The 27,430-nt window shown below is 44.2% G+C and overlaps 2 protein-coding genes across 6 annotated transcripts in view; both read left to right on the forward strand.

Annotated features, from left to right (window-relative positions):
• The first annotated feature begins 70 nt into the window (after positions 1 to 70).
• On the forward strand, positions 71 to 9,925 carry scaf1 (SR-related CTD-associated factor 1). 4 transcript variants are annotated; one of them, XM_053514885.1, is made up of 9 exons: positions 71 to 246; positions 1,170 to 1,281; positions 1,394 to 1,463; positions 2,616 to 2,682; positions 2,772 to 6,341; positions 7,334 to 7,416; positions 7,531 to 7,842; positions 7,962 to 8,090; positions 8,792 to 9,925. In XM_053514885.1, exons 5-9 carry the CDS (start codon positions 2,858 to 2,860, stop codon positions 8,948 to 8,950), a joined length of 4,167 nt encoding a protein of 1,388 aa, XP_053370860.1. In that variant the 5' UTR covers positions 71 to 246; positions 1,170 to 1,281; positions 1,394 to 1,463; positions 2,616 to 2,682; positions 2,772 to 2,857; the 3' UTR covers positions 8,951 to 9,925. The 4 variants fall into 4 exon arrangements, with proteins under 4 accessions (XP_053370860.1, XP_053370861.1, XP_053370862.1 ...); XM_053514886.1 differs by lacking the exon at positions 1,394 to 1,463; XM_053514887.1 differs by having other exon boundaries at positions 71 to 1,463; positions 2,812 to 6,341.
• A 3,918-nt stretch (positions 9,926 to 13,843) lies between these two features.
• trpm4a (transient receptor potential cation channel, subfamily M, member 4a) overlaps positions 13,844 to 27,430 on the forward strand; it is a 37,568-nt gene continuing 23,981 nt past the window's right edge. For both annotated transcript variants that reach the window (XM_053514889.1, XM_053514890.1), the window contains exons 1-5: positions 13,844 to 13,982; positions 23,475 to 23,536; positions 25,257 to 25,434; positions 25,549 to 25,729; positions 27,196 to 27,359. In XM_053514889.1, coding sequence (XP_053370864.1) covers positions 13,926 to 13,982; positions 23,475 to 23,536; positions 25,257 to 25,434; positions 25,549 to 25,729; positions 27,196 to 27,359 — 642 coding nt within the window. In that variant the 5' untranslated portion in view covers positions 13,844 to 13,925. The remainder of the gene's footprint in view (positions 13,983 to 23,474; positions 23,537 to 25,256; positions 25,435 to 25,548; positions 25,730 to 27,195; positions 27,360 to 27,430) is intronic.

The raw sequence follows: 27,430 nt of genomic DNA on the forward strand, positions 1-27,430 counted from the left end.
CGCTATGCGAAACGCGAAAACGGGGGCGGGAAGAGAAACTCAAGTTCCCATCATTCCTTGCGATTTTTACCCCACAGTGAGGGGAGTAAAATGGCGGATTAGGATGGGATGGGCCTCTTATTGTGTTATTATTAGAAAACATGTTTGGGATTTTAACCCTGCGTTTCAGAGCTTACTGAAATAAGGTTTAAACGATTTAAAGACGCCGCGGCTGTGTGGAAGCGCGTGCTGAGCTCATCCGGGAAGGTAACGCATTTCTCCTCAGCTTGACTCTGAGCTAGCCTGTAAGCTACCGGGCTAACTGGAGCCTCGTCAGTCACTGGAGACAGGACTCGGGTGCTAACTCGGCTAGCTGTGGAGAGATAAGTGTGAATGTTAGTACTGTATGGTGAGGTGGAGCGCAGTGCTGAGGTAAACGCGGGTCTGAGGGGAGAAGCGGGCGGAGTGAGGGCTAGCTAGGTGTGCTGTGATGCTAATCGGCTAAAGCTGAGGTAAAGTGAGCTCGCGAGCGGACAGTCCGGCATTACCGCGTCATTAATCTGTGTTTAGGCTTTAGATTCATTACAGTAGACTTTTATTTTTAAGTGTACATGAAGACAGCGGTGACGTGTGTGTGTGTACACACACACACTGCAGGTCAGAGAGAGGAGGAGCTGTGATTCAGGGACAGGAGATCCTACAGGAGGATGGAGTGTTCCTCAGGGATGAGATGAGAGAGATGATGGAGAGATTACAGAGAGAGTGTGGTGATAGTAGGACTGATAATTCTGTGAGAATCGTCAATATTGGTACTTTGACTTCGATACCAGCTCAAACGATACTTTTTTTTCAAACTCGACTTTCCTAGATGTCTTTTACAAAAAAGGGGAATATATTACACATTACTGTACATGTTTTTAGTTTCACTGTTATTTCAGTTTCTTGGCAGGGTTACACAGGTTTGTATAATAATAAAACAAAAGCATTGTGGATTTAACTTTAAATTTTGTGTTAAATATTTTTGTTTATTTTGACTCAATAAATAAAAATAAACATGTATATGCTGCATCTTTTGTATTTTTATTTCAGAATTGTAATATATTATTATAGCGTATTTTCACTTTCTGACTTTATTCCCTTTTTTTTTCTTTTAAGTACAGTCTTAACTAAATTCTTGTTTTACATTTCAGTCTTAGGCACGACCCAGCTCAAATGGAGTGCAAGAAGAAGAGGAGGAGTTTACGGCTGATAAAAGGACAATAGGTCTGAGGTGTTACTACGGTAACGAAGCCTAATTGGCCGGTAATGTAGAATGGGCAAAACATCACATTGACGTTCACTTCATTTACACCAGCTGTCCCTTGATCAATGGAGATAAAGTTGATCTGTGTGTGTGTGTGTGGTGATTGTACAGCCGGCTACTGATTATTCAACACTACGTTCCTTATGTCTCAGCTGTGCTCTCATCTCCGGCCCACTGATCGGTGAGTGTTGAGGTTGTGAAGTCTTCATCTTTGAGATCGTAGGCAGTGTCTCAGGAGAGAGCTATACGATTCATTACAGTGTTTAGTTTGACTGACAAAAGAGTGAGAGAACTAAGGGCGATTTTACATTAGGCGTAATTGATTTGTATCATGCTCAGGACCTTTTGCTCCCCCCTCCCCTCCTTCGCTGGTCACTGTATACATTATTATTAATCGCTGTACACCTCTGGTACACCTGTGTATTTACACTCTCCGATGCAGCAGGTGGCAGTGTGCACCTACTTGATTTGTGAGCCACCCTTAAATGCAAGAGGAGAAGAGAACAAGAACATCCTCTCTCTTTAGCACTCCCTCCCTTGTCGAGCTATATACATGTTGCTCCTGTGATGCCAGTGATGCCGTTGTGCCCTCTGGACCTGTCTGACTTGTCCTGGTGTCCGCTTCTGGTTGGAGATCTTGTCACATGGATGCTCCGTGTGGTCTGCTTGGGATGCGTGTGGTGACTTGGGGACAGTTCCACTTTTTCCACGAAGATGGTCATGGCGGTGGCAGATCCAGACAGTTGTTTTCGGGGGACTCGTGACTGCAGTCATTTGATAGTTCAGAACTGGAATTTCCTACAGTCTACCTGAGCCTCCAAAACAAACTAAACTCCATATTAACTTATGGAATCAGATATGGTTTCCATATCTGATTCGGTCCGTCTTCAGGCAGATTCAGGCACAGTCCCCAAGAACAGAACATTTGTTTTCTAACTGATCAAAATTAACCAGTCATTAGGGTCAAGTGTTCTCAGGAAACAATCCCGTGGCACGTTGTGATACTCGAGAAACAGGCGTCGCGACATCGTCATTTCTCAGATGCTTTTCTAAACCGTGGAGACACTGTAACCACTCTGAAGTTTATTATTTAACCATGATCACTTATCTCTAAGTGCTTTATTTCTTTTATGTCATACCTTTTTATCCATGCATATTTGTTTTAATGGGAAATGATTTCCCACTTGATAGCAGCTATAAACAGTCACTTCCCCTTCATCTTCTTTTCCTGTTGCTCTGCTTTATTCTTTCTTATACTGTGATTAATTTAATTATAATTGATTATGATCTAAACTGAACACAGTAACTGACTTCCAAACCTATTTTTTTCCAGTCTCTTTGATGTGAAGGCTACATCGGAGGTGAAAGTAACCAAGGCTTTCCTGCAGAAAGAAGGAGAGGTAAATACGTTAGTCATGTTATTCACCTACAGTATCTCCTGTAATATTGTTTGCTGGAGTGGTTAAAGGTTCTTGTGTTTGTCTCTTAGGCTAACCGTCTGACGAAGAGCTCCTTTCTGCATCCCTTAGGGTAGGGCACGTGGTTTATACACCGCTCCATCGAACAGTGGCACAGATGCCCAGGCCATTTCCTCTTTGCACCTCTCAGAGGGCAGCTGAGACTGCTAAAAGCCCTCTTCCTTCTTCTCCCTCCACATCTCCGTCATCACCTTCATCTCCTCCATCTTCCGCCTCCTCCCCATGCTCAACCTCTCCTGGAAGAACAGGAATGGGATATCGCGAGGATGAGGACAGCAGTCGTGCTGGGAGCAATCGGGTTGGAAAAGCAATAGGGGATGGTGTGTCCTCGACCTCTTCAACTCTGGCTCCGTCGTTGCTCTCTGCACCTCCTTCGACTTCTTTACATCGGCTTTCCTCATCCCCCCCCATTTATGATGATGGGCAGATGGAGGGCATGGACACAGAGATATATGACCCCTTTCAACCGACAGAGGGCGAGGGTGTACCAGGCATGGATGCCCAAGACGAAGGAGATAAATATGACCCCTTTGAACCCACCGGCTCACCAGCGTCAGAGAAAGAGATGGATCAGGAGCAAGACGGAGAGGAAGAAAGTTTAATCAACAGCATGCAAATATCATGTGATGTAAAAAATGCTAAAGAGGTGGAGCTGGACACAGTGCTTGAGGCTGAGGGTCCGCCCCCAGATTCGACAGAGACGGAAGATCAAATGTTGGTGTCTGAGCACATGCCCACACTGAAAAACAAGATCAAACACACGAGACAGCGAGGAAAGGACAGAAGAGAAGAAGATGATTCAGAGCGCTCGGAAATAGAAGAAGGAGAGATTGTGGGTGTTGCTGAGAGCAGAAGGGAAAGAGAGATTGAGATAAGAAGGGAAGTGCTGCTTCCTTCCCCGGAGAGTCCTTCATTCTTGCCAGCAGGAGGTCTCAAACCTGAGAGGATCTTGCGAGTTCTGGATGGCGAAGGATTCGTATCGGTTCGAGCAGAGGGTGAATGGGACCACCAACCAGCACCCCCGATTGGCATGGGGGACCTGAGAAGGAAACTCACCAACAGGCGAAAACAGAGATTCCGGTCTTGTCCTTCTTCAGCATCCGTATCGCCGCCTCCATCAGTCCTTCCTATACCGTCCCCTTCTCCACCTGCATCCCAACCTCAGACCACGGAGAAGGTAAGGAGTCGCAGGTCTTCCAAAAGCTCCAAGGAGAGGGACCGGCGCAAGTTGAAAGGACAGGAAAAGGAGAAGCGAAAGAAGAGGAAAGAGGAAAAGGGGCAGTTGGGAAGAGCAAGTGGAGAGAACACAGAGAGAGATCATGAAAGATGCAACAGAAGAGAAGGGAAAGAGAAGGATAGAAGAAGGAGCAGCAGAAGTTATAGCCGGACAAGGAAGAGCACGCATCACAGCACTCCTGAGCCGGCTTCACATTCTCATAATACCTCTCGGCATGCACACAGCCACAGGTCCTGGTCCAGCCCCTCGGAAGGCCACCACAGAGGGAGGGATCGTGACCGAGATCGGGACAGAGACCGGGAAAGGGATCGATACCACGAAAGGAAAAGAGATCCCCGGGAAAGAGAGAGAGAAAAAGACTCCAGAATGAGAGAAGAAAGGAAGAGAGATCGGGAAGAAGGAAGCAGAAGATCAGGTAGCCGAGAAAGAGGGGATGCAAAAAGAAGAAGAGAAAGCGGGGAAAGACGAGACAGGGAGAAAGAGAGAGGGCGGGAAAGGGAGCAAGATAGGAGACGGAATGGTCGTCCTGTTGTACCTCCGTCTATTCAAGACCTGAACAGCTCTGATCTTTTTGCAATCAAACGTACCATCACTGTTACCACTACACCCACCACTACATTGATCCCTACCTCTCCGTCCCAAACCCAGGATCGGGCCCGGAGTCCTACACAAGGCTCGGACAAACCCCACAAGCGCAAGAGGAAACGGAGGAGACGCTCCGAGGGGGAGGAAGAGGAGCAGCAGCGCAGGAGCAGATCTCGTCCAACCTCTCTAAGTCCTCTTAGATACCATGACTATGAATCGGACCGAATCTCAGACCGGCTGTCAGATCACCCCGACCCGGACATGCTCTCTTTGGATGGAGAGGCGCTGGACTCTGATTACCCTTCACTTGATGACTCACCTCTGCTCCCTCCTCCCCCCGAGCCTCCTCTGCCAAGCCCCAAACTCAAATCCATCACTCCCAAAAGTACCCGACACCATCAGAAGAAGAAATCCAGATCCAGGAGCAAAAAACTGGGCCAGTCTGAGTCATCTGCCTCCTCCTCCTCTCACAGACCCAAAGCAAGCAAAAGTAAAAGCCTTTTGCCCTCACTGTCTTCACCTCTTTCTGCATCTTCTAGCAACACTACTTCTTTTCCTCTTACTGCTTCTTCATCATCTACCAAAAGAGGACGCAAGACTGGGAAAGATAAACCAAGCAAAAAGGAATCAGGTCGTTCAGGAAGATCCAAGAAGCTTGGCGGAGGAAGCAGGAAGGGTAAACTACAGTCTAAAGTCTCAGTGCTAGTCAGGGAGGGAGTAAGCAGCACCACAGGAAACTCTGCTAAACTAGGTATTGATCTCCTAGGACCCAGTGGAACAACAGGACCCTCAGTCGTGGGAGGGTCTATAGCTGTGGTTTTTCGACGGGACAACGAAAGCCGATCTCCGTTCCTGAAGCCCTGCTCAGAACCGCTTTCATTGACTGGCAGAGTCAAAGATTTAAACAAGACTGGCAAGCAACGAAATACTCTCTCATCAATGTCCTCAACAAACCCGACAGGACTCAAGTCAAAGAAAGCCAAGCCAAGCTCCACCACCTCGACATCGTCATCTGCATCCTCACCCACATCATCTTCAGCAGCAAAACGTAGACGAAGGCCAGGAAAGAAGCCCCGGGATAAAGGTTTATTAGCTGAAGGTCCCAATGCCAAAGGTGCCAATGGCAGCGTTTTGGGATCTGGTTGGACTGGAGCTTCAGATATTCAGCCTTTGGGTGGAATCAGTTCTAAACCGTCAAGTCCGCCTTCCACACATCCTGGACCCACACCTTCATCCTCATCCTCCTCCTCATCCTCGTCCTCCTCATCTACCAGTGTTCTTCCCCCATCTTCTTCACCCCCTCACACACCACCTCTATCTTTACCGCCCTCTCGAGACACTAGAGAATCTTCTCCAGACTCCCAGACTGTAGACAGCAGTTGCAAGACCCCTGAACCTTCTTTCCTTTCAGAGGAGTGCCCTGCTCAGTCCCAGTCCACTGTACTTGTGCCTGCAAAGTCTCCTCCTAGCCCACCACCCTCACGAAGTGATGGAATTTCCCAGTCTGTCTCCAAACTCCTCCCATTGGATGACCAGAAGACATCACCACCCTGCTCCACTTCATCAGCATTGGCTGCAGGTTCTCTTCCTCATTCCATTCCTCCTCTGGTTGCAGAGCCTTCTTCATCCTCTTCAGCCTCTGTCTCTTCATCAACAGTCAGTAAACCTCCGCCCCCTCCACCCCCACCCTCTGCTGTGCCCCCTTTGCCCTGGAGTCTGCAGACAGGCGTAGACTGCACTGCTGGAGGCGTACTAGCACGTAAGTTTTATACTTCTTTAAAGTTTGTGTGCATACTGCAGTGTTCTTACATTTTTTGCTTTGTCTTCTCCAAGACTCAGTATATAGATCATATGTACCAGATGAAGGATGTTTCTCAGTCCACTGCCCTAGAGGGTGTCAACTCTTTACTTATTCAAAAAAGTAGTAGATAGTTAGCTTATGAAATATATCTGGCGTTTTGGGCATAAGGAATCTTTGTTTTGGGTAAGGAATAGCACCATAACTACCACAGCATTTTTCTCTGTTCAAGATCAACTAGTAGTTCAAGTAGTAGGGATGGGAATCACCAGGAATGCCAAGAGGCACTAAGAGGAACTAATCAAATCCTTGTCCAGCATAAAGAGAAATAATCCATGAAGACATGGTGTGTTAAACGTTTGTTGGAGTGAAAGAACTTGAGTGTCCCGCATAGAGCCCTGATAGAAGTCAACTGAACCATCAGCCTTTGAAATGGATCCTGAACATTCTGACATCAGCACCTGAGGCCACTAATGCTCAAAGTGTGTGTGAATAAACTCAAATCACCAGCACGCATGAAAAGGCTTTACAGAAGAAATGAGTGGAGCGCATTATAATACTAGGCACAGGGAAATAAGTCTGGAATGAGACACTTAACAGGGAAGTATGTGTGTAATGGTTAGAAGGAAACATACTATATTTATATATTTAACATATTTGAAGGGACAAGACACGCTTCTTCTTAAAACATTTGCGTCCATGTTGGTTTTCGTCACTTGTCCTACAACCTGCCACTTAAATGGTTGGGAACTTTATAGTATGTGTTGGAAGGTAGCCACTTACCTTAGGTTTGAATGCAGCTTAGTAAATGTACAGTAAAGTAAATGTCTTGTGTTTAGATACCTCAGCTGGTTCAAATGCTCAGGGCAGAGTGCAAAGTCGGATACGATGCAGAATAATAAGGCATGTCCATTCTATATGAAGCCTAACTCTAAATCTCTGTCTGCTTCCAGTGACTGCTCTCCTGTTTAAGATGGAGGAAGCCAACATTGCCAGTCGAGCCAAAGCGCAGGAGTTCATCCAGGCCACGAGCCAGGTGAGCGTGTTTCTCCGTACTCTCCCCTGAAGTTTTACTGCTTAATTTATTCATATAAATGACTCTTTTTCTCCATCGTTGGCTTATCGGCGTCTCATTTTATACATACAATAGATTCTCTCTCAGGCGAACCAGAACCAGGCACAGTCGCATTCTACATCCTCCTCCTCCGCTTCACAAGTTCCTCCTCCTCCTCCTCCATCACATGCCCCACCCCCGGGTTCGACTCCTGCTCAGTTCATTCTTCATGGCTCCCTCCCGTTAGTTGGCTGCACCAAAACACCCCCTGCGCATCTACACCCTGGGCTTTCACTGGGAGGTGGATGTGCTCAGACTCCACCCCCTCCGCTGCCCACAGGGCTGCCTGGGACAGCAGGGGGGGCAAGTGAGACAGGATGGGATGTAGACAGTAAAGACCCTGACAAGGTAGTGATGATAATCATAATAATACATTATTATTTTTATCATAAACATGTTCTAATGTTATTATGGTATTATAATAATAAAAAAAAGAAGTGTTTTTACACTGAATTTCTTTCCATCAGTATTTAAAGAAACTGCACACCCAGGAGAGGGCAGTAGAGGAAGTGAAGTTGGCCATCAAGCCGTACTACCAGCGCAAAGACATCAATAAAGAAGAGTATAAGGACATCCTGAGGAAGGCTGTGCACAAGGTAAACAACCGTTTTATAGAGCTTAGCCAACCCTGCCCTTGGTGTGTCCTCTGCTGAAACAGGTGAAAGGCTAAAATAAACACCTGTGGTCATTCTCACAAAGCGTCTGATATGTAAGACTGGGATCGGGTTTCCGCCTTTCTCTCCCAAGCTTTGTTAGTGTATAATATCGGGCAAATGTAATCCAGGTGTTCTGTAATGCACAGGTGGAACCATGCAGTGACTCACACAGACAACATTTTAATTTTAGTTAGACTCCTTACATCACTCTTACGTGGGTTATTAACTCTTATAAATGGTAATAGTAAGAATTTCAGAAGTTGTGAGTATTGCAGAACATGAGTTAAAATGATAGATATTTTATTAGGTCCAACATGTAAACTTCTTTTTTTGGTTATTTGTCATAGACACAAATATCCAAGCATGAAACTGAATGCGAATTAATTTATTGTATAAAGTAAACAGTAATACCACAACAGTGTTGAGTTTGTATATAATTAATGCGCTCGTTCTAATGTGTGATTGTTACTATAGCGACAGTTTGTTCACAGTGGATGCACCAATGATAATAAACGGTTAAACAGGTTCAGCTTAGAGTTATACTGTAATTTACTCTCACGCAGACACGCGCACAGAGTGTGTTTCATTCTTTTAATTTTTCTTCAAACATTTGCTCTGAGGGTGCATTTGGTGTGTTTCAGATCTGTCACAGCAGGACGGGTGAGATCAACCCAGTAAAGGTGAGTAACCTGGTCAAACTCTACGTGCAGAGGTACAAGTATTTCAGGAAGCACGGACGCAAAATGGACGACGAGGACAAGGAAGAGCGAGATTCTGCCTCCCTGCACAGCGCTACGTGATTGGACGCGGCGCCTTGTTCTGACGGACTTTTGGCGAGATTTTGCGCTTCTCCTCCGCCGTGCTACATGGCGTTTATGTAAAGTCATGAACTCCGCCTCCACACCATGCCACGCCCCTTTCCTGTATGTTTAATCTAAATGCGGGATAAAAGACGAGGGAGAAACAAAGAACACTTTTTTTTTTTTTTTTTTTACTCTTTCAGATTTGTCATAATTTAGGACACTACATGGATGTGCTTCGTCTCTCCCTCTGAATGAAGAATGTTAAAATAATCAGCAGAAATAACCACAGGCTCCTCCCATTTTGTGATCAGAGGTAGAGGAGTGCATGTTTGAACCTTGATGACTTTATTATTATTATTACACATTTATTTTTAAATTTAGGTCCTTCACGTGTCTGTCCAAAGTCAAGGATGTGGAGAAATCTGACTGTTTATCCGACCGTGCTTCGACATTATCAGCTCATCTCAGACGCAGCAGGTTCTCAGACTCGTGGCAGTGGCCGTGATTCGCGCTTTCTCTCTGCACGGCACATTCTGTGTCTCAAGTTGGACTTCAGGACAGAAGGATGCGTGGACAATAAACTCCGTAATAAATTAAGCTGTCAGTCTCGCTGCAGTGCCCGAGGAACTGCAGAGGAACCATGTGTCTCAAATAAATCATGTGTTACTAGATCTTCACTGGCAATATTTAAACCAAAAGTCAGAGCAGCATCTTTAAAAACATAACATCTATAACCTGTAAAAGTCCAGATAAAGGATGGGTGAAGAAACAGGTTCCACATTTCCTCCACTGTTATAGAAAAGTGCAGCGAATGTAGTTGATGTTCAGTCAGCCTTTAAGTCCTGACGTTAGCTGGGTTTTTGTTTTACAGTACATGTTTATTCTACAGGAATGTGTGTGAGGTGGAGAGGAGGAGCTGGAGGAGTGTGAGGAGGTCTCAAATAAATTATTAAACCTTTAATGAAAGGTGAATGATGAGTGAGTGTGTCACTGACAGTATTTGAATTTTTTTGTAAAAATTGCATGTTTAGCAAAAAATGAAATTGATACAAGAAAATAAAAAATAGAGATCATTTGATTAAAAACTTAAATGTAGGTTACGTTTATTGTCACTTGCCGAGTGCTGTATCATTAACATCACTGTCACTAACCTGCAGGGGGTGGTACATTTATTACTTAGAGACTAAACTCATCTTTTTTTCTTTTTTTTGGTCATTTGTGCACATTTTATTTTGTTTTATTGTGCTTGTTTTTTTTTTATTAATTTTTTCTCAGTCAATCCTACCGTATCACCAAAATTACTCTTATCAAGTGATAAACGAATCATTAAGCAATAAAGATTGCTAGATGAAACGATGAAGTGATGATAAAGAGGTCTATAATGATCAGGAATAACATAACACCTGGAACACCAGAAGATGTTTCTCACAATAACAAACATTAAACACAGCGATAAACACGGCATGGTTTTACTCTCATATGTTTTCATTAGGTCATCACAGGTTTATTTTTAGATAGATACAGAGAAACTTTATTGATTCTGAAGGAAGTTCCAGATATCCAGCAGCAGTAGAGACAGTAACACAGAGACAGGTTGTGGATTGCACACTGTGTATCATACAGTCAGTAAACACAGGGTAATGTGAAAACTTACCAAAAGTTACAAGTGCAATGCTGAGAACAAAAAATTTTGAGATAGATAAAATAATAAACCATATAAATCAGTAATTAATCCTCACGTGTTTGTCAGTGTGTATTGTTTATCTCCTCCTGTTGTAGCACTGATGATCTTCCAGCACCTGTGTGTCGGCTGCTTCACTTTACTTTAGCGCTCTGTCTAAAGCAGTAAGGCTTCTCCTCTGGTGACACGTCTCAGGTGCGCTCTCTGCAAGTGCAGATTTGGTACACTGAGCCTCCAGTGCTGTGGGAGTCCTGTTTCTCCTCCTGCTCCTGGAGAACCCTGCTCTTTATGTTTAAGAATGCTCTCTGTTCTCCCTTTGTGTTCATGATGGTCGAGATGTAAAGCCTCAGATCATGGTGTATTTTCTACGCCTGTGTGAGACACAGCCGTGATTTGCAGCGGATCACTCGGGTGAAGCGTACGGCGCATGTCGTCTGAAGTTTCATCGGTTCCCCTACATGCTGTTCCAGGCCCTCTGCTGCACTCTGGCACAGATATGGTTAGATAATCATTATTTTGTGGCTTTGGGCAGGTTTTCGAAATACAAAAGCCAACACCAGGATGTCTGAGAATTTTTTTTGTTGATCCTGACTATAGAGAGCACAGGTCTCCTGAAACCTGCAGGACTGGTCATACTGGCCTGTGTCAAACACCAGTGACACTCAGACTAGGCTTCTGTAACGGAGTGTGAAATTATTCACAGAATAAACTGCTGATTTTCCATCATGTACTCACTGGTGTATGACCTCTGGTAAACCTCTTATCAATATACACTGCATTTCAAAAATTTGAATCATGAAAAATGTGATTTTCTCTCTTTAATTTCTAAAATTTTATTTAAAAATTAAAACTAATTTTAGATTTATTACATGTACAGTGAAATATCTTAATTCTTTTTGGATTTTCTTCTAATTACAGCTCTGTACTGTCGGGTCAGTGTTTATCTTCCTCTTGACAATATCCCAGAGATTCTCTGTAGTGTTCAGGTCAGGTGAGTCATCTGACAGATCGAGCACAGTAACATCACAGAGTTTACTGGTCAGTAAACCAGTTAGTGTATGTTTTGACACTGTGGACAGGTGATGAGTCCTGCTGGAAAAAGAAATCAGCATCTCCATAAAGCTTGTCAGCAGACAGAAGCATAAGTGCTCGAAAATCTCCCGGTACTTTGGACTCGATAAGACACAGTGGACCAACACCAGCAGACAATATGGCACCTCAAAATCACAGACTGTGGAAACTTCTCACTTGGCTGCACCTTGGATTCTGTCCTTCTCCACTCTTCATCACTTTCGTTCTCTCTGTCTCACACACACTGTTTTTGTTTCAGTGAAATCTCACTCACTCACATTCTATACTGCTTTATCCTGTATACAAGGTTGCGGGGCGCCTGGAGCCTATCCCAGGAGAAATGGGGCATACAGAGGGGTGTACCCTGGAATGGGTGCCAATACATACTCAACACACATTCACACACTCATTAACACACTACGGTTAACGCCAATTAGCTTAATTTGCATGTGTCCAAAGATGTCCTGTGGGAGGAAACCCACCAAGCACAGGGAAAACATACAGTACACACAGACCCCAAAGTGGAAATCGAACCTGGAGTTGAGAGATGACAATACTAACCACTTAGTCACCATACTTCTGAGTGAAATCTGATGATTTTACCTTTTTGATGTTTTGGTGAAACTGGGATCTGGTCATTATATTCTGTTTTTAATCGATCTCTGTGATCTCTGCTGTGAGTCTCCAGTGTCAGTTTGCATTACTCAGAGGTAAATCTTTAGGACAGGCGAGTTTACATGTCTTTGTGTTTTCTCAGAAACATGACAAGCTGTGTATGAGTGTGTTTTTTTCCCCCTTATCTCCCCAAAGTACCCCAGTATTGATTACTTCCGTGTAACAGTAAACCCCACAGAGTTTTGTTAGTCGAGTCATTTAGTTTGTCTTACATTACAGACAGCAGCAGTTGTGTCAAAGTGAATTTTCAGTAGAACATTAAATAAATGTCCATGGCGGTCACAGACAGGACACAAGGTGGTCACAGACAGGACACACGGCCCCACAGACAGGACACACGGCGGTCACAGACAGGACACACGGCGGTCACAGACAGGACACACGGCGGTCACAGACAGGATACACGGCCCCACAGACAGGACACACGGCCCCACAGACAGGACACACAGCGGTCACAGACAGGACACACGATGGACACAGACAGGCCACACGGCCGCCACAGACAGGCCACACGGCCCCACAGACAGGACACACGACGGACACAGACAAGACACACGGCGGTCACAGACAGGACACACGACGGACACAGACAGGACACACGGCCGACACAGACAGGACACAAGGCTGACACAGACAGGCCACACGGCCCCAACGAAAGGACACACGGCCGCCACAGACAGGACACACGGCCGCCACAGACAGGACACACGGCTGACACAGACAGGACACCCAATGCACAGGATAAAGTAAAATAAGATGAGAAACCCAGGAACAGAACACTATTGGAACTATTCCTTCTGATTTCAGGATTATAAAAGTGACTTTATTACAGATTTATAAATGTGTACAGTTTATACATTATGTGTGTTAAAAGGCTTTTTTCTTTTTGTTATTATTATTTTGTCAGTAAAGAGAGGAGTGTGTTTGAAATCACACAGAGCTCAGTCCAGGAGAACACAAACACACGCGCGCGCACACACACACACACACACACCTGTCCGCTCTGTCCTCACACACCTGTAGGGGGCGTGGCCCAGAGTGGCCGAGAGACTCCGGAAGTGCGCTAGAGAGGTGCGCGTGAGCGGCTGCGCGGGTGGAGCTCGGTGCTCGTGTATGTAACCTCGAGAGAGTTAAAGAGAGAGAGAGAGAGAGAGAGAGAGAGGGAGAGAGAGTTAAAGAGAGAGAGAGAGAGAGAGAGAGAACGTTAAAGAGAGAGAGAGAGAGTTAAAGAGAGAGAGAGAGAGAGAGAGAGTTAAAGAGAGAGAGAGAGAGAGAGAGAGAGTTAAAGAGAGAGAGAGAGAGAGAGAGTTAAAGAGAGAGAGAGAGAGGGAGAGAGAGAGAGTTAAAGAGAGAGAACGTTAGAGAGAGAGAGAGAGAGAGAGAGAGAGAGAGAGAGAGTTAAAGAGAGAGAGAGAGAGAGAGAGAGAGAGTTAAAGAGAGAGAGAGAGAGAGAGAGAGAGAGAGTTAAAGAGAGAGAGAGAGAGATCCACTGCGGAGATCTACTGCTGCATGCTGATTTGAGCGCGCGCAGGATCCGGAGGAGCCATGGAGAGACCGAGCGAGGGGGTCCGCAGCCCGTCCCGGAGAGGGGAGAGGGACCAGGTGGGTCCGGGGGGGTTTAATTACCGGGGTTTAATTACACTTTAACACCAAAGATCTCATCAGCACCGGGAGCGCGCGCGCAACACCGGCAACCGTCTCAGGGTGTGCACTGCGCTCGGTGCCAATACTTCTGCTACTGTAGTGTAGTGTAGAGCAGCAACTAAACACAACACAAACTCATTCTGATCTGATGAGAAAAGATTTTAACATGTAAGCACTACAGGAGATTGTGATAGATTAAAAGAAATAATCTTACTTTAAAGTCATATTTTCATTTTTGGAAAATATCTAGTACAGACCTGGGGTGGAGCGGACGCGCGGTTAGTTTTAATTCTCTTTCAGGGTCACTGGCGGTCGTGTAAGCGTTTCACTACATTTCATACTGTGTATAACTGTTTATGTGAATTTGAATTTGATTTGACCTGAGTGTGAAATGACAGGAACAGAACCGTGAGAACATTTGGGGACGGGGACGGACTCTCTGATCAGAGGGACTTACACTGGTGTCCTAAAGTCACTGGACTGGTCCTGACACTGGTTACTAGGTTACTACCTAAGGACTTATATATCAGTCACATACTGTCGGGGAGCGGATGGTCTTTAATAGTCTAAAGACTCGCACCTTTACAGTGTGACCATCAGACACGGGTCCGGGGGTCCGGGGGTCAGAGACACGGCACACGGGTCGGACAGGCGTTGCATTTACTGCATCAACAAATATTCAGTTCTTCATTGATCCAGTTTTTTTTTTTTTATATATGAAACGATATTTGACGAGTCAGTCAGTGACATTAACAGAATTATTGATAAAATCAGCAGTTTGATTTTGAAGTAGTGTTTAGTGTAGCACAGTGACTCCAGAGTTATAAACACACACACACACACACACACACACACACACACACACCCTGGCAGGTCAAAGATCCATACAACAGGCACAGTAGCCGTTTATAAGATGCCAAGCTGGTGTGTGCGTGTGTGTCCATATCACTCATATCCAGTCCTCACGTGTGCGTTAATGAAACATGAGTAAAGTTCAGATTTCCACACACACACACACACACACACACACGCACACACACACACCTTAGTTCTGAAGGAAAAAACTGTGTAAGTAAGGTGAGATGTCATATATACAGCTGATAGACAGATACACTTTACTGAAGGAGAGATTTATGCACTTGTTTAAGTTAATGTGAATTAAGGTATAAGTTTATTGTTTGCAAATTTTTGACAGGAATATTAAATATTAGATTAAATAATGTATGCTGTTTAAAAAGAATAATAAATTTACTGTATTTATATAATGTAAAATATTTCTTTTATTTGTTTATACAGTGGAACCTCGGATTGCGAGTAACGCGGTTTGCGGGTGTTCCGCAAGACGAGCTAAGATTTTTAATACATTTAACTTAGAAAACAAACAAGTCATGGTTTACGAGTTCCGAGTGTCATGTATTATGCACTTCTTTTTTTGACGCCGAGGGTCACGTGATCACAAGTAAGCTGACGGTTTTTCTTTCTCTTTCGCTGTGGAATTGTGGGTAATCGTCTCCCCTGCTGGGTCTTAGTGCGCGTCTCCTACTGGAATAATCAACATCTGTGCACGTGTGTACTGTTTACTATAACACTATGAATGTGTGTGTGTGTGTGTGTGTGTGTGTAAAACATATTTTATTTTTTGTCTGTATGCGTGTGTCTGTAGCACGCATGTAAAATAAAAGCAAGTCTCATTAGAGAGGTTAAAGATCCATTTTTTCACTTTGTATCAGCTGCTCTTTCAGTCTGTGTGCGCACGCGTCATTGGACACCGTGCCACACATAGACCCCTCCTACTTTTGCCTTCACACACACACACACACACACACACACTCTTTCTCTTTGCTCTACACAGAAACACTGCTCTGATTTTTTTCAAATGTATAGTTCAGGTTAATTTGTTTTATTTTACTTTACAGCAGTGATCGCGTTAGTGTGTCACTCAATCGAGTGTCATTAGAGAGATTTCTTGTTTGTTTTTCTGATAAAACAGTGTTTCCGTTGTGTGCGCGCGTGTGTGAAACGAGTGGAGGAAGGGTAACTGTGTAAGACGAGAAGGGGAAGAGGGGAGCTTACTTTAGATTCACACACACACACACACACACACACACACACACACACACACACAGTGACGGAAAACTAAACGGAAATGCACAAACGGAAATACTTATCTGTCTGTATTTATTTTTTACTTTATTTTTAAAGGTAAAGTGCAGGTTAATTTGTTTTAATTTTACTTTATATTTTGTATTAATTATTTTTATGTATTTATTTGTTTGGGATGTAGAACAAATCATTTGAATTTCCATTATTTCTTTTAATGGAGATCGCTGGTTCAATCCCCGGGTGTAACCTCTCGCAGCCGGAGGTCCAGAGAGAGCTGATTGGCCGAGCTCTCTCAGGGGGGAGGGGTGAGAGGTACTTGGTGCTCCTACTGTACATTAATCACGGCTCTACAGCCAATCAGGGGCGTTTGTGAGCTCACGCAAGCGGAAGGAGCGGATAGCGCTGTGTGACTCCGCCCCAACGGTGCAGTTTAAAAAGATGTGGTCATGGAGTCATGTGGTTCGGAGGAAACACGTGATGGTTCTCTGCCCTGCCGACTGAGTGGTAGTAGTAGACTTAATGTCGAGCCTTCTAGTGACGGGGAGGAATTGGGCACGACTGAATAAGGGAGAAAAATCTGAAAAAAAAAACTAATTAATTGATAAAATACAAATTAATTAATAATATCTATCAAGAATTGGACACACCATGATGAAAAAAGGTTAATTATGCGACCCAGTGCACACACACATGATGACATTGATTTACCAAATGAAGCTAAAAAACCATGCACACGATACACTGTGATCTCGTGTGGTTAGAGCGCTGTATCTCTCGTGTTTTTCCTTTTTAAAGTTGATTTACATTCTTTATGGGTTTAAATGGGGTAATATTTTCCTTTGAGTATTTTTCCATTTCACTTACACCCTTGTTTTGTCCCCATTTGTTGAAGATAAGAGACTCTGGGGCTGATCTGGGCGTGCTCAGAAATTCTGTTTTTATCGTCCTCACTTTATTTAAAAAATTTTCTACAAGCCAGATACAGTATTTTCTTTTTTTCATGTATTGCGTGTTGTGTAAGGCTGGTCGAATCGATTAGGGGAAATCCAACAGGTCAGAAATGACACTGAAAGGGAGTAACGCTAACTGAGGTTAATGAAGAAGTGATAAATATTAGAGCCATGTTCTGCCAGCTCATTATTTAGTAATTTTAGAACTTAACTACAACCCAAGCCACGAGGTATCAGGTGTCTGCTTTGTCCCAAAGGATCCTCGGGTCGAGTTCCTGACGTCACACCCTTCTGTAATCGCTGTGAACGTTTACTAATACAAACATTGCTCAGTGGGAATGGATCTTATCCTGTGTGCACTACGGAGAGAGAGAGAGACAGAGGTTCTATCTGTTAGAGAAATCATCATTATGCACCAGTTTATAACAAGAGTTACCGCTCATGACCCGTACGGTCTAAGTGCAGATGACCGAGGTGAAGCGCGGACGCATGTTATTTGTAACCCGAGCCAAATCCATAAATATAATAGATTTTTCTTTTTTTTAAGTCTGAATGTGGCACAGTGGTCTTAAACCACCAGGGTGAGGGTTCGGGTCCTGCCTCGGGTCTGTGTGTATGTGTGTGTACACAGTTACTTACGGTAAAAATGACTCAATTACTGAACAGATATATTAAATATTATAGGTTATAATAACAGAAAAAACTAGGTTTGGGTTTTAGGTGAATAATGTAATCAAGTTGAATAAATAAATAAACCCAAAGACAATTTCAGGAAGCGGCTGCAGATTTTGTTAAAAAGAGTGACGATCTAGCACTTTCACATTTCTGTTCTACTTCCATTCCAAGGTTCTGAGAACTGCAAAGTTTCCAGAGAAACAGGACGTCGCAGTGAATAAACGTTTTGTCTAAAGTGCCGTGTTCCTCTGCTGAGTTTATATTTCTTACTTTATTCACGTTGCTGAACAGAAATAGTATTGCCAAAAACAAAGAGAAAAAGTGCAGTGTTTTGGGAATTAAAATCAAATGTTCTAAAGGAAGGCCTAATCTCAGCTCCCATCCAGGAGGATTTGGACTTTAATGAGAAGGTTTTGTGTAGAACTCTCAGCACAGTGATATAGAGCTGATAATCCGGAGTGCGCGGGCTTCAGCGCACTGCATCATGAACAACCAGATAAACATGGAGTAAAGACCCGGAGCGTGAGAACCCCGAGCGTCTGGACACGTTCCACTCAGAGACGGTTCTTCTGCTTCATCTGGGTTTTAAAAGTAAACCTGCAGGAGGCAATGTGCGAGCGATCGAGGCATTAACGCAACTCACACGTGCTAATGGTTTTATTTCCCAGCTCTGGGGTGTGTGTTGTGTGTAAGTTTATGACTTGTGAGGTGGGAGTGAACACGCTGCGGGCCGTCGTCACACACCTGTCTGAAATATGTGAGGAATTTTACTTTAATGTAAAGTTAGTTCATTTACTACTGAAAAGCAAAGAGCCTGGTGAGGTGTGTGTGTGTGTGTGTGTGTGTGTGTGGTGATCAGGAGTCGTGTTCAGACACGCACACACACACACAGTCCTCAGCACTGATCCTTTATATACTATATGTGCATAAATACTCACAGACATACAGTAAATATAATCCTCAGCAGGTTATTCTTTATTCCTGTTTATTATTAGTGCAAATCTAAGGGTTGGGGTTCATAACTTATAGTGATTCTAATTAAATGTCAGATTATAAAGATATATTTATTGTGCCCTGTTTAAGCTCCAATCAAAAGTTTGTGCCCCCTAATCATCACACCTGTATAAATGTTCTGTTCCAGATTTCTTCCCCGTGTTTGCTGTTAATGAAAAGTTTAAAAAAAGAATTGAACTCCAGTCTGATCCTCTCTGAAGACTTTCCATTAGATTTTGGAGGATATGTGTGTGTGTGTGTGTGTGTGTGTGTGTGTGTTCATTCACACACACTCCAGGCGTGTCTGTGAGCTCAGGCGCTGATGTCCAGGAGACTCCAGTTCATCCAGAGCTGATGGTTCAGTCAGGGCTCGGTGCGGGACACTAGAGTTCTTCCACTCCAACACAACGTGTCTTTATGAAGCTGGCTTTGTGAATCTCACACAGGGGCGTCGCCATGTTGGGTGAGGGTTAGGTTAGTTCCTCTTAGCTCCAGTGAAAGGGATCAGTCACGCAGCGACGCCCTGTACAGCTGTCTGCTTCAGAGGCCGTGGTACAGTTTGGGGAAGAACCACGTGTGTGTGTGTGTGTGTGTGTGTGTGATGGTCTGGGTGCACATATACTATTGGCCACAATTCAGTTAAATTCCATTTGAATAGCACTTATAACAATGGTGATAGTCACAAAGTAGCTTTACAGAATTTAACTTTTTTTTTTTTAATAAGAACGTGTTCAGAAAAAGTATAGACCTTAACTACCAGTGTGTCCCTGATGAACGAGCCGAGGGCGACGGTGCTGAGGGAGATGACAAGAGGAAGGAACCTTGAGAGGAACCAGACTCAACAGGGAACCCATCCTCATCTGGGTGATAACGGAGAGCAGGAATGTAAACTAATCCCTGCTGTAACCGAGGCTGAGCGTCCAGAATAACAGGGAAGCTGGTTGGTTTAATACACAGGGCACAAAACTCTTCTAGGGAATTTCAGTCAAAAGCTATCAGAGGAAAACCTGCCTGCTTCCGCCGAGTGAAGTCAAGCTGACTCGGGGTAAACACACAATGGGGTTAAGGGTGTAACAGGAAATAAAAACATTTCTGAATGTTTCTGGTGCAGGAAAGTAAATATTACAGCAATTCTGGAGTAAAATGTACAATCACCAACTAATTCGTAGACAAAACACGACTTCCTCTTGAGTCTCGGTCAGACTCTCAGGTCAGCTTGGGACTGCTTCTGTGATAATTAGAGCCGCAATCGTCAGGAGGGTGTGTGTTCCAGTCACGTTGTCCTCTGGGACAAGCTGTTGTTTGTCATGACAAGAAGTAGAAACTAAATCTTCTCACCACTGATACAGTCACTGCATCGTGCCCTCGACCGGAGGGGGGTGGGGGGGTGTTTGGGTTGTCGCCTGGGGCGACTGCTTTCATAAAACAAACAAACAAAAAGCATTATCATGAATTCCTCTTTAAATAATAAAAATATTGATTTATTTAAGGCTTTGTTTGTCATACACATATTACAGTACGATGAACTATTTTTCTTCACGTGTCCCCTTTGGAAGGGTCAGCCATGATACAGCGCCCCCTGGCTGGAGCAAACAGAGCTGTAAGCACCCAACAGCTGGAACTTGGGAGGGGCTGGGGCTTGAACCTCCAACCTTCTGATCAGCATCTTGGGGTGTTAACTAGCTAAGCCGCTACCGCCTCCTTCATTATCAGTAATATTCACAATAAATGATTCTTCTGTCACACAGTGTAGTCTGTTACAGTAGGATTTGGTTGCTAAGCAACAAAGATTAATGTAGTCTGTGGAAAAGCAACAGGTTAAACACAGATATTGTCAGTTTTCTCAGTGATGAAGTAGTTGCTGTGTAACGTGAGCAGATGAGAAACAGCTTCCGAGCATTCGAGAGTGTTTCCTGAGTCCAGTTCATCATCCATCTGTTAGCGTGTGAGAGCGAGGACGAAATGGAAACATGTTTAAATATAAATCCTGGTGTGATTCCTGACCGGTGGTGCAGAGTCTAAGATGTAGGAGTGTTCCCACGAATCAAGGTTTATCTCATCTCATCTCATCTCATCTCATGATGCTGATTATTTTCCTTGAACAGTGTGTGTCTGGGTGTTTTATTCCTCTTACACCACAGCAACTTTTGTTTATTATAAAAGCAACCAAACATTTATTTAAAAAAAACATCAATTTTAATCTATTTATAGTTATGTTTACTATTCCGCCAAAAGCAAGATACTAAACATGACTATAAACAATTCAATTCAATTTTATTCAATTTCATTTATTTGTATAGCGCTTTTAGCATTTGTCATTGTCGCAAAGCAGCTTTACACAATCAAAAGAATTATTCAAGTTTGTAAGAAAAAACTCCCTGAGATGGTAATAGGAAGAAACCTTGAGAGGAACCAGACTCAACAGGGAACCCATCCTCATCTGGGTGAAACAGAAAGCAGTAAATGATCTGCATTTATACAGTGTGTAGGGTGGGAGGCAGTTCAGCTATAATAGCTGATGTTAATTGATGTTAATATGGAGTCCAGGTAGTTATTGAAGACCCAGGTAGACTTGTAAGAAGTTCCAGTCATGAACTATCGAACTGTCAAGTCCCCAGAGAAACAGTTGCCAACACCAGTCAAGGCCAGAACCATTTTCTAGGTAGAGAGAATCATCCCCAGACACCAGACGCATCCCAGAGAGACACACGGGGCATCCATGTGACGAGATCTTCAGCCAGAAGCGGGACACCAGGATGGGTCAGACAGGTCCGGAGGGCAGAGGGAGTCTGGATCACTGGCAGCTCAGGAACCACATGTGTAGCTCGACAGAGAGAGAGAAAGAGTGAAAGGGGGAGACAGGAGGAGAGAGGAAAGAGAAAGAGGGGAGGAAAAAGAAGAAGAGGAGAGATGGCAGTTAGGTATGGTCACAGTCACACAATGTATAATGTGAATGTATATTAACTGTAGAGTGCAAGCAGAGACTCCGGCAGGACTAACTATGACATCATAACTAAAAGGGAGGAGCCAGAAGGAAACACAAACATGAGGGGGAACTGAGATGTAAAGCAAACAATCACCTCACCGTCAGCAAACCTGAGTGATCAATGAGAGTGAGGAAGACAGCATCCAAACATACCAGTTCACCATAATACTCTACGTCCATGAGTCCCCCAGATCTGCTCCTTTACCTAAGGCTAATCTATTTATAAAAATGCTTGGCTAAATAAATAGGTTTTTAGCCTGGACTTAAACACTGAGACTGTGTCTGAGTCCCGAACACTATTTGGAAGACTATTCCATAATTTTGGGTCTTTGTAAAAAAAAGCTCCGCCCCCAGCTGTATTTTTCATTAATACGCGGTACTGACAAGCAGCCTGCATCCTTTGATCGAAGTAGGCGTGGCGGATCGTAAGACACTAGCAGTTCGCTCAGGTACTGCGGCGCGAGACCATTTAATGCTTTATATGTCAAGAGTAGTATTTTAAAATCAATGCGAAATTCCACAGGGAGCCAATGGAGTGAAGATAAGATAGGGGTGATGTGCTCATATCTTCTGGTTCTAGTGAGGACTCTCGCTGCTGCATTCTGGACTAGCTGAAGCTTATTTATGCACCTAGCGGAACAACCAGACAATAAGGCATTACCTCTAGTCCAACCTAGAGGTGATAAAAGCATGAACTAGTTTTTCTGCATCGTTTAGCGACAATACATTTCTTATCTTGGCAATATTTCTGAGGTGAAAGAATGCCATCCTGGTAATATTATCTACATGAGCTTCAAATGAAAGGCTGGAATCAATAATCACACCGAGGTCTTTTACTGTTGCACTTGATAAAACAGAAAGGCCATCTAAAGTTACGGTGTGATCTAAAATTTTACTCCTAGCTGTATGTGGTCCTATGACTAGAACTTCTGTCTTATCCGGATTTAGCAGAAGGAAGTTAATTAACATCCAGCCTCTTATGTCCTGCACACATTGCTCAACTTTATTAAGCTGTTTTTTCTCATCTGGTTTTGCTGAGACATATAACTGTGTGTATAAGCAGTGGACCTAAAACTGAACCCTGCGGAACGCCAAATTCCACTAGAGAACATGCAGAATAATCACCATTTAAGTCTACATACTGATAACGATGGGTCAAATAGGCAAATAGGATCTGAGCCAGGAGAGGGCTGTACTCTTAATTCCTACTACATTTTCTAATCTGTGAAGAAGAATACTATGATCAATGGTGTCAAAAGCTGCACTGAGGTCGAGTAATACAAGTATAGTTACACAACCCTGATCAGAGGCCAATAGGAGGTCATTTACTACTTTAACGAGTGCTGTCTCTGTACTGTGATGAGGCCTAAATCCTGACTGATACAGTTCATGTATGCTATTTCTATGTAGATATGAACATAGCTGCCCCGCTACTATCTTTTCCAAAATCTTAGAGATAAAGGAGAGGTTTGATAAACAAATTAAACACCTCACACTTTTTTTCACTCTTGACAAAAAAAAAACCCTCAACTTGTGACATCACATTTTGGAGAAACTGCCCGAAGCCGTGAACCCTGAGATCTTTAGGAACAGAATTGCTCATTAGCGGGGTTTTAGACGGTTGATGATTCAGGTGTGTGTGTGTGCATGTGTGTGTGTGTGTGTGTGTGTGCGCGTGTGTGCGCGTGTGCATGTGTGTGTGTCAATTCTTCTGACTCGTAACATGACTCTCTTTTGTTTCAGAGCTGGATCCCGAAGTTGGTGAAGAAGCGAATGTGCACAACGTTTGTGGAGGATCCTCTCAGGTACAACATGCCGATGCTCGTCCTGCGCCACTCCGCTTTGAGCTGCAGTACAATGAAATGCAACTGAAACATGACCCCACCTGTAGATCTCATGGAGCAAACACACGACGTGACCAAACCCGTTTCAGGACAGTCTCTCAGTCCCACGTCTCCGAAATCTGCACCGAAAACTGAGCTCTAGGGAATTTAGAAGAAGTTCTGTAGACAGTTTAAAATATGTCTCCAAGTGTGTGTGTGTGTGTGTATATAAGGGTGTGTTTGGACTGCTTCTTCCAGTGAACTGGGTAAACTCGAAGTGTAGATCAGGTCTCCCCATGCTGACTGGTGGGTGGGTGGATGGAGGTTGCTGGAGAGGGTTTGAGGTCCTGAGGCGTGTCTGTGAGAAACTGTTTAACGCACCAACACAACACAGAGACGTCTGTAAAGAAACAGGAACCAGTTATGCTCTGTTGTTATTTCAGGTTCTGCTCTTTAATGGACACGCGGCTCATGACGTGTTTATACTCAACATGCAAATTAGAGGTGTATTGTAACGTCTCTATCAGCGACGGGATCAGGTTCTGTCTGCTGCTCCACATATCTGACCTCAGAATCTCCTACCACGCTTGTGACTCACTTAAGCTGTATAATATTTATTTTATGATGAGATGGTCTTTCTGGTAGACTTTGAGTGTTTTATTAGTTTAAAGTGTAGCCTGAGTAAAAAGACCGGGACAAACCCTCCATGACGTCACACACAGGTTTTCTGAAGAGCGGTTTTGAAGCTCGATCTTGGCAGGATGTGACTCCACCCAAATCCTGGGTAATCCTTAAATGGCCAAAGGGATTAGCTGGAGTGATGTGTAGCACACAGCTAGCGGTTTGACTCCTGCAGTGGAGCTGAATTATGAGTTACCTTATGACTGTAACCGCTGAGTTTTATATAAAAATTCCCCACTTGAGAGTTTTAACATGGAACTCTTTGAGGATTGATTCACTTTTGGAGAAAGTGGTCTCCTAGTGGTCAGTTGAGGAACTGCACGTGTTCCCTTTAGACGTTCCCTGCTGTTATTGATGTTCCTCAGGGTGGGAGTTGGGCTGCAACCTGGCAACTCCACCCTCAAGCTTAGTGGTCCTGTGCGACACACACACACCTAGATTCAACCGAAATCTTCACACAAACTCCTCCAAGTGAGCACTGATCCATCCCTGAGTGTCTTCAGGCAGACTCAAGCATGAGAGTTGACCAATTAACTAATTACTGAACCAATCACCAGCATTCGTATATGTTTATACTAAAGCCTAGAGGTTTAGTGTAACGTCTGAGATCAGGGGAGGACTCGGTGCTCACTCTGTACACTCGGTCACATCACTGAATAAAATCACATGCACATGTCATAATAAATGTAATAACCAACAATCTATTCATTTATAATGTTTATTATACAGATTTATTATTATAATCAGTGACAGTAATCACTTCCTCACCTCTATGAGGTCACTTTGTGTCAGATATTAAACATTCCTCTGCTGTCAAGGTCACTGATGTCTCTGTCTCTCTCTCTCTCTCGCTGTCTCTTTTTCGCTGTCTCTCTCTATCTGTCTGTCTGTCTCTCTGTCTCTCACTCTCTCTCGCTGTCTCTCTCTGTCTCTCTCTCTGTCTGTCTCTCACTCTCTCTCGCTGTCTCTGTCTCTCTCTCTCTGTCTGTCTCTGTCTCTCTCTCTGTCTCTCTCTTTGCAGTAATGGAGAGAAGTGTCAGTGTGGAGGTGCTCGTGATCATCACGGTTCTGAAGCCACAGGTGATAATTTTGGCGCTGCTATCATGACTCAGTGGGATGCGACCAAACACACGTCTGAGTATCCGACTGATGCTTTTGGGGAGCTCAAGTTTGCTGGAATCAGTCGCAGAGATGGGCTTGTTAGTAACACACACACACACACACACACACACAGTCTTGGTGATGAAGTGATGGTGTGATGATGTGATGGTGTTAACAGTATAAACGTTGTGGTGTTTTTTTTTCCTCCTCAGTTCCTGCGCTTGGCGTTCGACACTCCCGCGCATCTCGTCTACAACATCCTGACTAAAAACTGGGGTCTGCCGGCTCCCAACCTGGTGCTGTCGGTGGTGGGGGGCGTCGGCCAGGAGAAGGTCAGGAGTTGGGTACGAGAGGTGGTGAGACAGGGGCTGGTCCGAGCTGCACAGGGCACAGGTGAACTTTAACCTCTGCATCATCTTTCCTTTAATCTCTTTATCACAGAGCCGCCTACACAGCTGTCTCACTGTGTGTGTGGTGTGTGTGTGTGTGTGTGTGCATGACCCTACTGTTTGATGTGAGTCCAAAAGTGAGTTTCGTAAGCTGTTGTTTTTAGCTGAACGTTTTGCTTTTGTCATGTAAGTGTGTGGAATGTAAACACTGATGTTAACAGAGCAGCTTTTCCATCTGGTCCATCTTGTCCATCCACCTGGTCCACGCCCTCCCCTTCTTCCTGTCTTACTCTCTCTCCCCCCTCTCTCTTCTGTCTGCTGCACCTTATTATAAAACATGATAATCCTGTCTTTCTTTCGACTGTTCCCTTTCAGGGGTCGCCACAGTGAATCATCTGCCTCCATCTAACCCTATCCTCTGCATCCTCTTCTCTCACACCAACAAACTTCAAGTCCTCTCTCACTGCATCCATAAATCTCCTCTTTGGTCTTCCTCTAGACCTCCTGCCTGGCAGTTCCAACCCCAGCATCCTTTTACCGATATACTCACAATCTCTCCTCTGAACATGTCCAAACCACCTCAATCTGGCCTCTCTGACTTTATTTCCAAAACATCTAACGTGGGTTGTCCCTCTGATAAACTCATTCTTGATCCTATCCATCCTTATCACTCCCAAAGAGAACCTCAACATCTTCAGCTCTGCTACCTCCAACTCTGCCTCCTGTCTTTTCTTCAGCGCCACTGTCTCTAAGCCGTAGAGCATCGCTGGTCTCACCACTGTCCTGTACACCTTTCCTTTCATTCTCGCTGATACTCTTTTGTCGCACAACACACCTGACACATTTTCTCCACCCATTCCAACCTGCCTGTACCCGCCTCTTCACCTCCTTTCCACACTCTCTAATGACCGTTGACCCTAAGTACTTAAAATCTTGCACCTTCTTTACTTCTGCTCCCTGTAGCCTCTTCGTTCCGGTCTTGAACATGATAATCCTGTCATTGTGAGAATTCCTGCAGGAAACACACTGCAGTGTGCATGAGAAGAATCAGGGACTTTATCACTGTTTAAGATCAAAATAAGAGCTCTGCAGATCTCAGAGAGGACAGGAACACCATGGTTCATGTCTGATCTTCCACACCATCAAATGCATCAAACTATAATTAAATAAAATGTACAATGACATCTAAAACTGTAACATGATATAAAAGGAATCAAAAGCTTGAGGATATGCATTTACAGGAAACGTATCAACTTCATGGTGTTAAGAGAAAGTCTGCTCTGTGTCACTATAATGAGGATGATGATGATGATGATGATGATTATTATTATTGTTATTATTGTTATTATTATTATTATTATTATTAATAATGACGCAGACTAAAGATTGTTTATTATCTTACTCACACTGACACCGGTGTGATTATTTGATCAGTGTGTGTGTGTGTGTGTGTCTGTGTATTTGTTTCAGGAGCCTGGATCGTGACAGGTGGGCTGAGGGAGGGCGTGGCCCGCTGTGTCGGGGAGGCGATTAGGGATCACGGAGCTGCGGCTACGGCACAAACCAAAGTGGTAGCCCTGGGTGTGGCCCCATGGGGTCTGGTGAACAACCGCCAACAGCTCGTCAACCCAGAGGTGCAGACATGTTTAAACACACACACACACACACACACACACACACACACACACACACACACACACACACA

Source organism: Clarias gariepinus, chromosome 16 (assembly GCF_024256425.1).
Source record: "Clarias gariepinus isolate MV-2021 ecotype Netherlands chromosome 16, CGAR_prim_01v2, whole genome shotgun sequence".
NCBI lineage: Eukaryota > Metazoa > Chordata > Actinopteri > Siluriformes > Clariidae > Clarias > Clarias gariepinus.

Excerpts from the sequence above, each read along its gene's own strand:
- scaf1 (XM_053514887.1), top strand. The coding sequence starts at position 2,858 with ATGCCCAGGCCATTTCCTCTTTGCACCTCTCAGAGGGCAGCTGAGACT. Across the intron at positions 7,417-7,530 it reads TCATCCAGGCCACGAGCCAG|ATTCTCTCTCAGGCGAACCA; the intron begins GTGAGCGTGTTT and ends TACATACAATAG. Across the intron at positions 8,091-8,791 it reads TGAGGAAGGCTGTGCACAAG|ATCTGTCACAGCAGGACGGG; the intron begins GTAAACAACCGT and ends GGTGTGTTTCAG.